Source organism: Dermacentor andersoni, chromosome 8 (assembly GCF_023375885.2).
Source record: "Dermacentor andersoni chromosome 8, qqDerAnde1_hic_scaffold, whole genome shotgun sequence".
Taxonomy (NCBI): Eukaryota; Metazoa; Arthropoda; class Arachnida; order Ixodida; family Ixodidae; genus Dermacentor; species Dermacentor andersoni.
The window spans coordinates 118,811,696-118,824,139 of record NC_092821.1 but is presented as its reverse complement, the minus strand read 5'-3'; the positions used below and the strand labels follow the sequence as shown (position 1 = coordinate 118,824,139).

The following is a 12,444-nucleotide window of genomic DNA, read 5'->3' as shown; positions in this document are numbered from 1 at the left end:
TGTCTATGTTTGTAAGATGTATGTATTATGTACGTACGTACGCAACCAATCTTTACCTTTACCTCTACCTCGTGAGTGGTAGAGTGGTTTTACCTTTTTACCTTTTACCTTTTTACCTTTGAAATCAAGGTGCCAGTAGAGAAAGTCAACTTTTATTGATGCCAGCAATAACGAGGGCAGACGCAGCCTCCCTCCGCACATGACTGAGACCCCTGGGTCTTAGCGGGGCTGCTTCGGCTAGCTGGACGGCCAAGAGCTGGGCTCGCTGGTCTGAGCTCAGCCTGCCACTGCCCTAGGGAACTCGCGAAAAGCCGGCCATGGGCAACTTTACCCGCGTAGATAGCCTCCGATTCGGCTCAATTTCGCCGCTCCAATCTCCGTTTCTCAGTGGTGATGTGTACACATTATCGGTTAAGGTATTCAAACATTTCTTGCAAGTCGTCCCCAGTGTTGGTAGTGCAGGTAATCAAAAATAAAATCGAAAATAAATGTAAAAAATATAGAGAACCGCTTTATTCCAGACGGTTTTATGCTCCTACCACGAGGATCAAGCTGTGCAGCTGGTGATGATACAGATGAATAGATATACAATGACTGATATGTAGAGATGATGAAGTTGAAGATCCGCACATGTGTTGCGCTCACAATATGCAGGTTAGAATCAAGAGAGATATAGTGAGAATTGTTTCATGGAAATCAATCGTTCAGTAAAAATCATGAGCCATTCCACTCTGTGAAGGTAGATGACTGGAAAGCTGTTACGCACGTAGGCACATCGCTCCTCGGGAGTCCGGAGTATACGCGGGCTATCCATTACGACGACAGAAAAGAAGTGCAATTCAAAACGAAGAACGGCAACTTGTCTTCCGCGTTTTTTTTATATACATTCTCGTGAACGACATTCGCGGTCCCGAGAAGCCGGAGAAACTACCCACGCGGTGTGTTCTGATGGCACCGCCACCACGGGAGAGCGGGCGGAAAGGTAAGAGAGAGGAACGAGGCTCAGCAAAGAGGTGGGAGCGTTGATATAGCCGCCGTGGTTGCTTAGGGGCTATGGTGTTGGGCTGCTGAGCACGAGGTCGCGGGATCGAATCCCGGCCACGGCGGCCGCATTTAGATGGGGGCGAAATGCGAGAGCATCCGTGTACTTTGATTTAGGTGCACGTTAAAGAAGCCCAGGAGGTCGAAATTACCGGATTCCCCACTAAGACGTGCCTCATAATCAGAAAGTGGTTTTGGCACGTAAGACCCAATAATTTAAAAATGTAGATATGGGCGACGCGGATTGCACAGCGGCAAATCTTTGAGAAATATTTTTTATCTACCTCGGAGTCTACTGATCTTCAAATTGTACCGTATTGATAAATAATTTATCCAAAGGTATATCCGAGGGACGCCGACAACCCAGCTGTGGAAGACTACGAGCGAGCAGTGGAAGGACCGGGTTCGCTCGGCCCTCGAGTATTTTTTGACGCAGAAGAAAAATGCACGCATCTGTAGCCATAAACACCTTCGCTGTAGAAACAAAAACTAAATATGTAGAAATCAATTTGGTTCGGAGAAAAGAAGGCTTTTCGTCTACAATTTAGAGCCTGAGTCTCATTTGTTTTAGAACAAAATTTTGGATGGGAGTGCAAGCTGATGATGATGTTGTTGCTTCGTTTCTTTTGCACAAACCCACTGCGGGGGAAATAGGCCAGGAATCGTGTGGTAAGATAAACAGTCAAGAAAAATCCTTTCAGTCGCTGCTGCTTCCGAGCCTATCATGGGGCTGTCCTATCATGGGGCTGTCTGTCGCCGCTTCGCGTCCCATCAAAGGTGGCGCCACTAGAATAAACTAAAACTGTGGAGAAGTTTCGCTACCACGCTTCGCAACCGACGCTACCCTAAGGGATAGTAGGCAAGATGGCAGGCAAGATGGCAGTGTAACAATGCACAGTGTCGTCACCGCCTCTTGTTCTTCATACACCGTCCGCTAGGCTGGCGAAGGAAGCAGTTTTAATGTTCGCATAAAGAGATCCCAAAAGACTCCCGGTCTCGTCCTCTGGAACACTCCTTTAAGTTCTGTGGGTAACGTGGAGACTGGACCGTTACAATGACGTCTGTTCTGTAGGGCCCTCAAGCTGACGAATATGAAACGCACGGGCCCAACGTATGTGAGGTCGATTGTTTGTGTAGGAACACATGCAGAACTGTTTCCTATATAGTGAATTACTACAGAAAATGCTTATATTTGGTGTGACCGAAAGCTTTCTAGCAACTAAGACGAACTCTTTGCCGAGCCGTCACTTGCTCCAACCCGTAGATGGAGTACGCGGTGCACTTTATGACACGGCTCGGAATCGGCTTGGGCATTGTTATCCTCATTCTCTAAGCCCCTGTGCTTTCAGCTTCGCTAACGGTTTTGTCACCTCAACGGGCGCATTCACTTCATGGTAGCAGGCTCTAGCCTTACACAGGGATATTTCTTTAAACCTGCTTGATCTGATGTCGAGGGGAAGCCGTACGCTATCGTAGTCACCTTACGCGTTGGCCGTACGGCGGCGTTGTGACCGGCACAATATCGCACAATGACCTTTTTTTTGTGACGCAAGCGCTCATGTGCGTTGTCATCGGCAACATAAAGAAATAAACACTGCTATTGGTCAGGCAAACGGTGGTCTTATGTCATTCAAGTGGTTGCCAGCAGGTGGTGGCCATATCGAGGGAGAACAATCTAGATGGCCCAACTCTCAACAGTGGCCACAGGGGAGCAGCTTCAAGGTAGCACAGTCAACATGGAGGCTTTCGAGGCAGTACTTTATTAGGCACCACTGATAAGTAACGAACGTGCTTCCTCCAATAGCTCTTGCACGAGTCAGCAGTGGCCGACTGAATAATTCTGCAGCCCTGTGACCCCCCATGCGTCGCCATCGACAGCACTGGCGGACATATTCTCAACGGGCGCATTCACTTCATGGTAGCAGGCTCTAGCCTTACACAGGGATATTTCTTTAAACCTGCTTGATCTGATGTCGAGGGGAAGCCGTACGCTATCGTAGTCACCTTACGCGTTGGCCGTACGGCGGCGTTGTGACCGGCACAATATCGCACAATGACCTTTTTTTTGTGACGCAAGCGCTCATGTGCGTTGTCATCGGCAACATAAAGAAATAAACACTGCTATTGGTCAGGCAAACGGTGGTCTTATGTCATTCAAGTGGTTGCCAGCAGGTGGTGGCCATATCGAGGGAGAACAATCTAGATGGCCCAACTCTCAACAGTGGCCACAGGGGAGCAGCTTCAAGGTAGCACAGTCAACATGGAGGCTTTCGAGGCAGTACTTTATTAGGCACCACTGATAAGTAACGAACGTGCTTCCTCCAATAGCTCTTGCACGAGTCAGCAGTGGCCGACTGAATAATTCTGCAGCCCTGTGACCCCCCATGCGTCGCCATCGACAGCACTGGCGGACATATTCTATAGAGTAAGGAGCCCATGTGAGGTGCTGCTGTAAACCAATAGGAGCTTTGAAGACGGCCACAAGGTTTACTGCTGCAGTAGCAAAATAGCAAACAATACCGAAAAGTGGTAACTGCTTGTGACCCCGCTAATTAGGCATTCGGTAGCCACTTCTGAGCCTTGGCTAGCGAGAGGAAAACTTGCTCCAGCGTGTTCTCCCCCGCAATGGCGTGCTCGAGAGGAAAATCCTTCTGCAGCAGCTCCACCTTGCGGAAGAGCTCACTCCACGGCATACGCTCCGACAGGTGATAGCTGAGCACGTTCTGCGGCGGAGACAATATCAAGTTATCCCGTTTAATGTCTGGAAACAGCGAAACAGCAAAACAGGTTCTCGAAACAGCGCAGCGTAGATACGCTGTAATGCGGAGCTTCATCGTATACTGTTCTTTGGGGCTCTCTCAGTGCTCTTTAAAGGAGCACTCTATTGACCTTTTTGACCTGTCATTTCAAAGCGAAGACCTTTCGTTGGCTACCGTCGAAAAAATTTTTGGATTAGCCGGGAAGTATCTAAGGCATGTATTCTCGCGCGGGAGATAACCTAGTTCCGGGACGCGTTTGTCCCCGAAGCTACCTCATTCATAGCTTAACTGTTTCGACGGTCCCCCAAACAAGATAAGCAAAGGAGACAAAACACCGCTGTTCTTTCAACACCTCATTTCGAAAAGGCAAGCATACGCATACGTCACTAACTCATCGAGATGCAAATATCTTTGCATGAAATAGCGCTCAATTTCTCCTAGCCATATTACCCGCCGTGATCCCTGAATACATTTTTATCACTGTTTTGAACGGTACCACAGATGGGGCACAGGTTGCGTCCTAAGGGTTCCCCGCAATGGCGCTATATTCGTTTCACTTTGATATACACCCAGGCGCGCAACGCTATGCGGACAGACGTCTTTCATGCATGCGCTCTTGATCCAACGGGCGACAAAGAACCTTTTTCTTCGTCCTTAGGTGAGGTTAGATTGGGTTAGGCACATTTCAGTGGGGCTTTCTTAGTCTATGTGTATAGAATGTACTATAGTGGAAAATTCTACTGCTGAATTCCGATATAACGAACAGAAATATGAAGTGGCATTGGATATAACGAAGTAAATCTATAATGTTGCTATACGATAGCACCGTGTCATGAATATATGGTTATAACGTCCATCCCATATAACAAATGTATGTTCGCGTCGGGTGCAACTTTGTTGCAAATAGGTTCCACCTATAGGAGACAAACAAGACAATCCGTGAATGATAGCCGGCACGAAAAGTGATGCCAGCGCCACCGCATCTCCGTGACGCCTCATTCTGTAGCTTGTATGTAAAAGAACCATCTATATTACGTATAGCTGCTGTATACCTGGTGAAACTCGGTGAGCTTGACGCCGACAAAGTGTCGAGCCACTGCCTCCATCAAGCGCTTCGCAGCATCCGGGTCAGCACCATGCCTGAGTATGAACTCGAGTCGGTAGCCGCGGCCGTGCTTATCTCGCAGCTGCTGCAGCGTGCCCATAGACTTGAGCCTGCCGTCGGCCATGATGGCGAAGCGTTCGCATGAGACCTCGCACTCGTCGATGCTGCGGCCGCGCGAACAGAGCAAGGTGGTGATTTATCTTTGAGATTTTACAACCCAAAACCAGACTTTTCTTTCTTTTTTCGTTTGACGGGGGAACAGAGACATGCGCGTGACAGCAACCACACGCTATGAAACAAAGCCATTCGATCTATCAGGAAATGTGTCGGATGGCCTCACCTGCCCCCTTTCAATTTCATTCTAAAAACCATCCAGCCAATCGCACGACGATCCTGCCTTCGTATCTCACTGGCTATGTCATTGCGCTGCTGAGAACGAGGTCCATTTTGGGAAATGAAGCTCTGAGATTTCATTATCCTTCCCTCATGATGAGTACCAGTAAGGCATCCAAGAATTGCGCATTAAGCTATCGTTCCATTCAAGCATGTTTTAATGGTTTCCAAGAGTCTGACCAGTCGTGCTTTCGACGGGTCGTCTGACAGGATCAGGTGCTTTTGAACTTCGGTGAATGCTCCGGTGAAAACCTGGTGGGAACTTGTCAAAAGTTTGTTTGATGGCCTATTGCAGCCTGCCATACTATGGCTGAGATAGTTGTTACGTATAAACAGTTCGAGACCCGCCGTGGTTCCTTAGTGGCTATTCTGTTGGGCTGCTAAGCACGAGGTCGCGGGATCTAATCCTGGCCACGGCGACCGCATTTCGATGGGGTCAAAATGCGAGAACCCCTGTGACACCAATTTAGGTGCACAGACCCCCACTACGGCGTGCCTCATAATCAGAATGTGATTTTGACACGTAAAACCCCATAATTTTAAACAGTTCAGGCTTAAGGCTATATGTATTAGGCATTCTAATGGTCGCTTTCATGGCACGAAGTAGAAGTGTTCTCATTCTGTGGCACCTAACACGTGCCAAGAGACATCAGCTATAACTAAAGAAATTTTGTGCCGAGGCCGATTCTGTTAGAATAGCCGGGTTATAAATTAAGGGACAAAAATAAATTGATCTCTACTAGCAGATTGTTACTGCGCGGTACAAACAAAAGAAAATTTTGACCTTGAGAGGTCTGATAATCCATAAAAAAGGCGATAACGAATGGTGGTTGGCAACACCATCCTATTGTTTTTACACTAGCCCTCCTTGACGTCATAGATGACGTCAATGGCAACAGCACCCAGTCTCACACCCTGACGCACCCACACTGTGGTTTCGCTGAGTAATTCAAAAACGAGAACTTCGAGCTTACATTTCTCTCTGATAATGAGTCTACCATAACTTGAATGTTCCTTTAGGTGTATACGTAGCGTGTAGTGCACTGGGTGGAACATGCTGAATACAGCTGCGAAACCTATTCGAAGGTTGCTCGACTTGTTCTTTTTGCTACCGATCGTTCGACAGATCCGGTAGGGTCATCACGCTTGTACGTTTTGTGCCCACAAATGGACAACGCGTGTAATAGCCGGCTCACTTGTGCGAGGCGAACATGATGGAAATGCAGGTGGTCTTCTTGATTCGCGACAGGGCGCGGCCGATCCTGTCTCTCGACATGGCGTCCACTCCCGTGTACGGCTCGTCCAAGAAGAGGAGCGGGGGCAAGCCAAGGAGCGCCGCGCCCACGCACAGCTTGCGCCGAGTGCCGCCACTGCACATAACGTGATTTTATCACGTGATTTACACGGACAACAGACAGACAGACAGACAGACAGACAGACAGATTGGCAGCGAAGCAGACAAATAAGTCAGAGCAAGCACAGCGAAAGTCAATTCTTTTATTTCACCGACGTGTAGGCATGTTCAGTAAAATAACAGGACGAGAGGCTGGCAGACAAGATGCAGTAGAGGAGAACTATATAAATCTTTACTACACAAACAAACCTCTACACGTGGCGTCGAACCCATGGCCTGCATTTGCTGTCAGTGCATGCATTCAGCAAAAGTAATCCCTTCGAGACTAGATTTTGCTATCTGGAGAGAGCTATCGCGGGGCTACATATTTGGACACCAACTATTAAAGAGGACGAGACAAAACACGCCCTCTAATTTTATTGCCGGACATGCGCGAACTTATTCTATTGCGATAGCTATTATATGGACACTCCAGGTGCATTTTTGTCGTCCCCGTCGCCGTCGCCGTGAGGTTCCGCATAAAGTCGAAGGGCGATAAAATCATCGCCGCGCGCCGTACGCTGTATGTGCGAGTGAAAACGTGCGATGGTGAGCCCGCGTACGCGGCTCCCTCTCGCGTGTGCGAGCAAGGAAGGCGGGCCGGAAGCGCGCCCTCTCCTGTCGCGAGGGGGGCACGGGGATGAGGCGAGAGAGGGGGGGGGGGGCGTTCTTGTTCGGTCGCCGTTGCTTATGGCCCGGCCATGCGGGCACCGTCTCTTCAACGTCATCAGAGAGCACGCCCGCGCGGACTTCAAGGCGATCTATGATGGTCGCACAGTACGCGTAGTGCCGGTAGCTTCGTATGCGCTGTGCTTGTGACGTCTCGTTCGTCTTGAAGTGAGAGATGCGCGAAGGTCAGCTCGATCGCTGCCGCCGCTGCGGCGATTCCTTACTCGCGTATTTTGACAGCGAGCTTCCGCGCTGATCGAGCTAGATGTGTTCCTGTTTACCTGTGCGCGCGTGATGCCGTGCCTGTTAATTTAGTAAAAACACGTTGGGGGCTAGTTGGTTTGAATCTATGATAGAATGTTTAGGCGCGACTGAACGAGGACTTTGAAAGAAACGGAGACAGAGACAGCGCTGTCTCTGTGCGTCTGTTTCTTTCTACATCCTCGTTCAGTCGCACTTAAACGTTATATCATTGTTAATTTAGTAAGCGAACTTTTACAAGTTTATACGCCTGATAAAACTACTTGCGTCGTACAGCTATCTACTAATTTGCTATCGCAATTGGTGCTTCGCCTTTTGTGCGAAACTGCGACTTTTTTGTGCTCTCTACTTTTGCGTACAAATGCGCTCTCGATTTCAGTAGAGCGTCACTTCTGCATTCATTTGCTACCCCTGATGCCACGCTGCTCTATGATCTAACGAACATTGCACGCCTGATGACGTCCCACGCAATTCAGTGTTTTGCCGCAAGCGATCAACAATCTTTGCCACCACTCAGCTAACTTACAAAAGGAATTGTTGAAATGATATTGAAATGTCATTGTTCAAAGTCAACAAATGACATTGAAAGAACATTTGACAATTTTTGAAACATTATTGAGGAAGTTGTTGACAAGTGTTGATAATTGTCCCGCGACATTTTGTTGAAACATGATGGGGCTTTTCAATTTGAAAGATTATTGTTGTATTGTTGAAATCATGAAGTATTTCAGCGTTAAAAGCCCATTGAAGCATTGTTGCAGATATTTTGAGTCTCAACATTGAAAGTTCTTTGAAATATTGTTGCAGCTGTGTTGTTATGTTGAAATTATGTTGAAAGCCCTTTATGCCTCAGTGTGTATTTAGCAGTGTTTAAAACTGCACTTAAAATACCGGTGAGATATGTTGTGTTGCAAATAATTATCTTTGATGACACGATGTTTGCTGTGAGAGCATAGGGGTAAAATTTAAAATACAGGTGCTCTTGTTTTGCAGGCCTCGGTCACCCTGGGGTCAAAAGCATGCTCCTGGATTGCTTATAATAAACCATATTGTAAAGCTGCTAGCAGGACTGTTGTGCCACTTTTTTCATTGTCACACTGAATGGTCCTTCACGAAATCAAGAGTGATGAACTGATGCAGGCAAAAACAATTTTTTTAGGTGAAGTGTTTATTTGTGGCCAAACATATGTGTAAATGTACAACCATTTGTAGTTTGAGAGCATCAGAAACTTCTTAAAAATTATTGCAAAGTACAAATTTCCTGCAGCTTGGCACCATAACGAAATTGAATACTGACAGATATAGTCTGTGTGACCCTCAAGTAAAACACATTTCCCAAAAGAAATAAATCTCTAAAAATAAGTACCTGAATAAATAAATGTACAAGCAGACTGACATGACTGTAAATAAGAACACTCAAAAAAGATACTTGTTTTCTCTATTAGGTAGCCAGCGGTACTATATCCATGGCACGATTTGCATGAGCCCACAGCAGTCACTGAGACACTGATATGCAGGGTGGTTATCTTTAAGTTTCATGGAATTTATTAAAGACTGGCTGTCTCCGTGGTAATATGAAAAATATATGACATCCCCAACCGGTGCATATAAACCTCCTCATAATAAAATGAAAGACGTATAAAATTCGGGGCACTTAGTAATTAACACCACTTGAGCTTAGATAGAAGAAAAAGCTCTAACAGTCTTATTCATTGATCCTTTTCTAGGAAAAGGTCCGATTACTAGTATAGAAAATCGATGTCCAACAATAGTTCATTTTCTCATAGAAAGCTCACCCTTTCAACTTCATGTAGGAAGACGCCACAGACGTCAAAGGCTTTTATTGAGTTCAGCCTTTCTTTTTTCACGACAATACTCTTGATACTTACTAGTTTTATTTTTTTATCTTTAGAATACAATGTAATACTTCCCTTAAGAGTTAGGTTAAATGCGGTAATTAGCATTTAAGCTACCGAACTTTCATATATTCTGTTAGGTAGACTCACGTTGACGCTCTAAATATTCATTACATCACTCCGAGCTGTTATTTCAAAATGGCGCCACGGGAAACATCTCACGTTTTGTCTCGCTGTAACAGTGGCCGCACTGCTACGACAACAGCTTGATGTACAAACAAAGCATGATTTATGCATCCTCTTTTGATGGCCGCTTAATAGATTCTGTCAGGAAGTGTCTTAAAGCGACGCTAATGAGAAACAATACGTAAGCTCGTTATAACGAAGCGCGATATAACGAAACGAAGGATATATCGAAGTAGATGCACTTCCCCCTTGAAATCACGATAGAGATCATGTATTTTAAGCCTCCTTTTATTGAAGTAAAATTATGCGGCGCTGCACCGCGCCGCATAATTTCAAGACGAAATTCGTAATACTTACCAGGTTAAGTTTTTGGTCTTTAGAATGCATTGTAATACTTCCTTTAAAGGTCAGATTAAAGGAGGTAATTCGTAGTTATGCTACTTAACTGTGTATCAAGCTTCCGCGTGATGTGCTGAAAACCAGCACCTCCACTTCTCCCTCACTGCGCACGTGCCACGCTCTACTGACGCGGCTAGGCGTGACCTCCGAGATTGGGGGAAGCCGGAACGAGCCGGCCAAGCCAAGCCGGCGAGGTCACAAAGCGGGGCAGCGATAAAGCGAGCTGGTTTCTCTTTCGAGGGCCGAACGCACCCGCGTATAAGTCCGCGTTTCTGGTGCTGGTTCCAAGCTCTGTTGGCCGCATAGTTTGACCGGTTTCACGTCAGTAATATGAGCTAGCCAAGTGGAAAACGGAAGCGGAAGTCCGTCACACTGGAACATAAGAACGCTATCGTAACAGCTGTCGCGTCAGGTGCTAAACATTATGCAAAAATGACATCAGGCGTGTGGACAGGACACAATAACAGAGAAGTGGACAACACGAACGCCTCACGTCTTTTTTGCATAATGAATCCTTCCCAACTAGCTCAGTTTTCTGTCGTTCTAAGGTGCTAAACAGTCGCGCATTGCACAGGCCGGAGTTACTTTCGCTGTTGTGTTGTTGAATATTCACTACATACGCCGCTGCATAGCGCTTCGGCAGGCCGCGGAGCCGCAGTCTTATTTGCATATCCTTGGGCATGGCATACATACTGCAGTAAATGACAATAGGCGATATAACGAAGTAATGGATATAACGAAATAAATTTGGCTTACCCTTCGAACTCCGTCAAAACGAGGTTCGAGTGTATTTCAAAGGTATATTGTTGTTAAATTTCTGGCAAGAGGTTTATTATTGAAATAAGAAATGAAGGCAAACCTCAATGTTCTTTAATTTTACGCCAAAGCCCAGCTCTACTACTTTAGTGTAACGTTAACTGATTTGAAATCTATTTTCGTATCCGACTCAGTTACGGTTCAGTGAAGCTTTCTAAAACCTTCTTCTCTCTTAATGTGTTTTCTTTTTACCTACAGAAAGTTAACACGGTCCGCGAGCAGATGATGCCAAAATCCATCACGTTCAAGGCGTCGTCGCTACACCCCTCGTATTTCTTGCGTCTGTTTTGGCTGACGAGGCGTACTATCAGGGTAACAGTAGATATCTTTTTTTGTATTCTAAAAGAGCAACGTAGCGTTATTGCCTTCGAAAGAATTCCTTTGTCAAGGGGGTAAGAAATGAATTTCGGATAGATAGTCCCGCTCGTCGGGTTGTTCGGTCAAGCACCTGTACAATCCGCAGGGCTTGCTGGCGTGTTCCTCGATGTCGACGATAGAGATGACGCTGTTCACTGTGGCCTCCACATTGATAGGGCTCACGCCGCGGAGCCGGGCGATTAGGTGTAGAAACTCGTAGGCGGTCAGCTTGTCCAGGAGACACCCCTTTTGGAAGCAGTAGCCAATCTGGGATTGCCACTGGTGAACAGGGGGAGAAAAAAGGGATAACATGGTAAGGAACTGCGTATACAAGCCACACTTCGAATCAGTGACTTGACATTGTTTGAAAAATTATGCCCACCAAGTCGCGCACTGTCTCCTGCGGCATCGTACGCAATAAATATGAAATGCTCGTGGCGCGAACAAACTTCTTTAGGGAAAAAGAAAACCTAAACCTGGACGCCCTACGCAAATGGGACGACAATCTCGAGTTGACTTGGCGCAGGCGTGAACGCCATCGGGCTGAGAGGTCTTGCAAGCGACGTCTGCTGGAGATCTCGGTTTCGCAGGCCAGTATTTTTTTTTTTTTGGCTTCCACAATCATCTGCCGCGGGCTATAATGCTATGTGGTGCAGCGGCGTTCAGACGGACATCACCGAAACTTTCCCTCAACCCTCGCTTACTTAACCCGCTCGCTGCTTCGGAAAGTGACCCACTGTTCGGTTGGGGCACGCTTTCTCCGACACGGATATGGAGCGTCTTAAAATGCGACTCGGAGGACCCGATCGACCACTCGAATTTACCATAAGTCTCGTGCGAGTATCGGGCGAAACCGGCAAAAGAGAGCATCGCGGAGACAGCAGTGATGTCAAACGATGTAGGTTACTTTGCTGTCCAGAAAAAACACCACTTGAGCAGCCTGCCTAGACGGTCACCAGAAAGCCTTCCTGCGTACAATAAAACGTGTTACCGCTTGCCTCACGCGCCCAATGAAGGGAGATTGTGAAGAGCTAACTGTGCACCTCGCATAGACATCGACACTCACGATTGTATAACGCTCGCACAGTGCGTGAGGTTTCATGTTTCTTTCGCTAAGGACCGTTGGGTACCTATGTATTAGGCAACCATCCGCATGCATAAACTCGGGTCGAATGGCCGCAGTACAAACCACGCCGTTGCAGCCGTATG

The 12,444-nt window shown here is 46.9% G+C and overlaps 1 protein-coding gene across 1 annotated transcript in view; it reads right to left on the bottom strand.

Moving 5' to 3' along the window:
• Window positions 1–3,309: 3,309 nt before the first annotated feature.
• Window positions 3,310–12,444, bottom strand: part of LOC126529435 (phospholipid-transporting ATPase ABCA3-like) — a 30,523-nt gene continuing 21,388 nt past the window's right edge. The window contains exons 8-11 of the mRNA XM_055069625.1: window positions 11,327–11,514; window positions 6,495–6,668; window positions 4,853–5,069; window positions 3,310–3,764 (exon numbers count right to left, since the gene is read on the bottom strand). Coding sequence (XP_054925600.1) covers window positions 3,594–3,764; window positions 4,853–5,069; window positions 6,495–6,668; window positions 11,327–11,514 — 750 coding nt within the window. The 3' untranslated portion in view covers window positions 3,310–3,593. The remainder of the gene's footprint in view (window positions 3,765–4,852; window positions 5,070–6,494; window positions 6,669–11,326; window positions 11,515–12,444) is intronic.